At 51.4% G+C, this 2,500-nt stretch overlaps 1 protein-coding gene across 3 annotated transcripts in view; it reads left to right on the forward strand.

Moving 5' to 3' along the window:
- Positions 1-346: 346 nt before the first annotated feature.
- The window catches only part of il16 (interleukin 16), a 17,271-nt gene continuing 15,117 nt past the window's right edge, over positions 347-2,500 (forward strand). For all 3 annotated transcript variants that reach the window (XM_047041271.1, XM_047041272.1, XM_047041273.1), the window contains exons 1-2: positions 347-424; positions 2,213-2,343. In XM_047041271.1, coding sequence (XP_046897227.1) covers positions 2,231-2,343 — 113 coding nt within the window. In that variant the 5' untranslated portion in view covers positions 347-424; positions 2,213-2,230. The remainder of the gene's footprint in view (positions 425-2,212; positions 2,344-2,500) is intronic.

Raw genomic sequence — 2,500 nt, forward strand, 5'->3', positions numbered from 1 at the left:
CAACCTGTTCAACCTGTTTCTTTCTGCCTGGTTCAGTCTTGTTGCTGTTGTCGATGCTGTTTACCGGTCTGTTGTCGGACTTGAACCGTAGGTGGTTTCCGAGGTAACCTTGTTTTGTTTGTTGACACCCAGGTCCCTGATTCTTTGTCACTCCAAGACGAGTGATGACTGCCCTGGTCCGGAGGAGAGGGAGGCAGGGGAGGGCTGGGAGGGGGCCGGGGGCTGGGGGCCCGAGGGCTGGGCCTCCGAGGGAGGTAGAAAAGGGGACTGGGACCAGAGCTACTGGAGAAAGATCCAGGGAGGAGCTGTGGACGGGGGCTTTCAGGCTCCTACACAGCCACCCGTCCAGCCTGGAGCGGTCCAGCCTGGGGACGACCGAGCCCCGCAGGAGAGGAAGAGCTCCAGGAGGATCTTCAGCATCAAGGTAGAGTGGAGTCCAGCACACGGGTGTACAACACGCAGCACACGGGTGTACAACACGCAGCGCATCATCTTCCTGTTTACCAGCGCTCTGGTTTAGGTTATTTATTTACTTCTGTCTTGTATATGTAGTGTGTTTGTATCAGGAATTCAGCCTTTAGTGCATGTGTGTGAGTGTATGCATGTGTTTGGGGGTGTGTTTGTGTGTGTGCATGCGTGTGCGTGTGTTTGTGTGTGTGTATGTGTGTGCGTGTGTGTGTGTAAAAGGAAACAGTGTCGTAGAGCAGTAGCAGTGGTATCAGCTGACAGGCTGAAGATGGATTATCATGAACAGGAGAGTGACCTCACACACCACAACATGCATCATGCCTGTCTCCAGGGACGACCGGCTTGGCTGTCCTCATGCCCACATCCTCCTGTCAGACTCGGGTCCCACACACTGACGGATCACAGAAGCACCATAACATTAGTCCAGGCTGGGGCTCTGTCTGAGTTGGCTTTGAGCCGTGCTTGTGTTTCTTCAGTAGATGTAATAATAATCACGTGCTCTGAGCGTGGGAGGCAGAGAGAGGCAGCTGGCAGAGAGAGGCAGCTGCCTCTGAGGGACACAAAGACGTCGTCTGTTGACTCCTGCCAAACACGGCAGCCATGATAATACTGCAGGCCCGACGCATTCCACTGATGTCATAACCTCTCTGACACGCTCTGACTGTCTCTCTCTCTCTCTCTCTCTCTCTCTCTCTCTCTCTCTCTCTCTCTCTCTCTCTCTCTCCCTCCCTCTTTCTCCATCTCTCTCTCTTTCTCTCTCTTCCCCTCCCTCTCTCAGTCTGTGAGACCCAGAGCCCAGGGGTAGGGTGTTAACACTGGAGTTTCTCCCAGACTCCAGCATGTGAGTGTACTTGAGAAGTGACACTGCCACTGACCTCAGCTGCAGCATGCTAGTCACCTCAGACCAGGTGAATTAGGAACATCAGATACATGATAACCTGACTAGCCTGGCCTGGCCTGGCCTGGCCTGGCCATGCAGGACAGAGAGAGTGTTCAGCAGGGCTGTTAATTAACTCTCCTGTTGCCGGGCAGATTAGTGTCAGGAAGGAGCTCCTAAATCACTGTTCATGAATGAACTAGCTAGCTGTCACGAGACAGACCCTGGAGGCATTCATAGGCTACTGGTTTAACCCTTCACCTCAAGTTAATAAATCAACTTTGGCCCTCGGGGGGTGTATGGAGGTCCTATCAGGATTGTTAGGCTGTCATGGACGTGAGCCTGAGGTGAACAAGGTCAGGATGTTAAGTTTAAGTTTGGGGTGTTTAGTACTCGCGTTCTTCTATTTGTCAGAAAGAACACTCCCTAGCTTCAGGTTCTACTTCCTGGTTCCAAACAGGGCATGGCTGTATGTGGAGTAGAAAAGCGAGGAACTCTGAAGCAAATAGCTTTTTAACGATCCTTCTGAAAAGAGCCTGCTTTGTTTTTTGTCTCATAATGATCACGTTAGGAGAGATTTAGGATAATCATATAGTTTCCTCATAAATGCAACTGAAACACACATGTCTCATAAAGGTAATTCACACACACTTCATGGACCAATAAAAGGTATCTGCTACTGTTTATTCAACTGCTGGCTTCCTTGGAACTGAATATTTGGTCATGAAGACGTAAAGATATAAAGATCCCCTTGTGTTTTTACCTTGCATGGTGTGCGTCTGTGTGTGTGTGTGTCTGTGTGTGTGTCTGTGTGTGCGTCCGTGTGTGTGTCTGTGTGTGTGTGTCCGTGTGTGTGTCCTGGCACAGGAGAGCAGCATCTGGAGGATGTGTGTGTCGTCCAGGGGGGGTGAGGAGGGCCTGGGCCCTGATAGCAGCGTCCAGCCGGAGGACAAGCTGGGCTGTGTACTGCGTGGGAGGGATGGAGGAGAGGGGCACAGGTACTGGAATAACCAGCTCCCAACCAGCTCACTGCAGGACGGATACCTGTGTTACACTAGGACCATGTACTTCTCGTCTCTTAGACGACTCCCATGCCACTCCTTCAGCACTCCAATGCTTCTCCTATACTACACCTATACCAAAGAAGAAATGTCA

Source organism: Hypomesus transpacificus, chromosome 19 (assembly GCF_021917145.1).
Source record: "Hypomesus transpacificus isolate Combined female chromosome 19, fHypTra1, whole genome shotgun sequence".
Classification (NCBI taxonomy): domain Eukaryota; kingdom Metazoa; phylum Chordata; class Actinopteri; order Osmeriformes; family Osmeridae; genus Hypomesus; species Hypomesus transpacificus.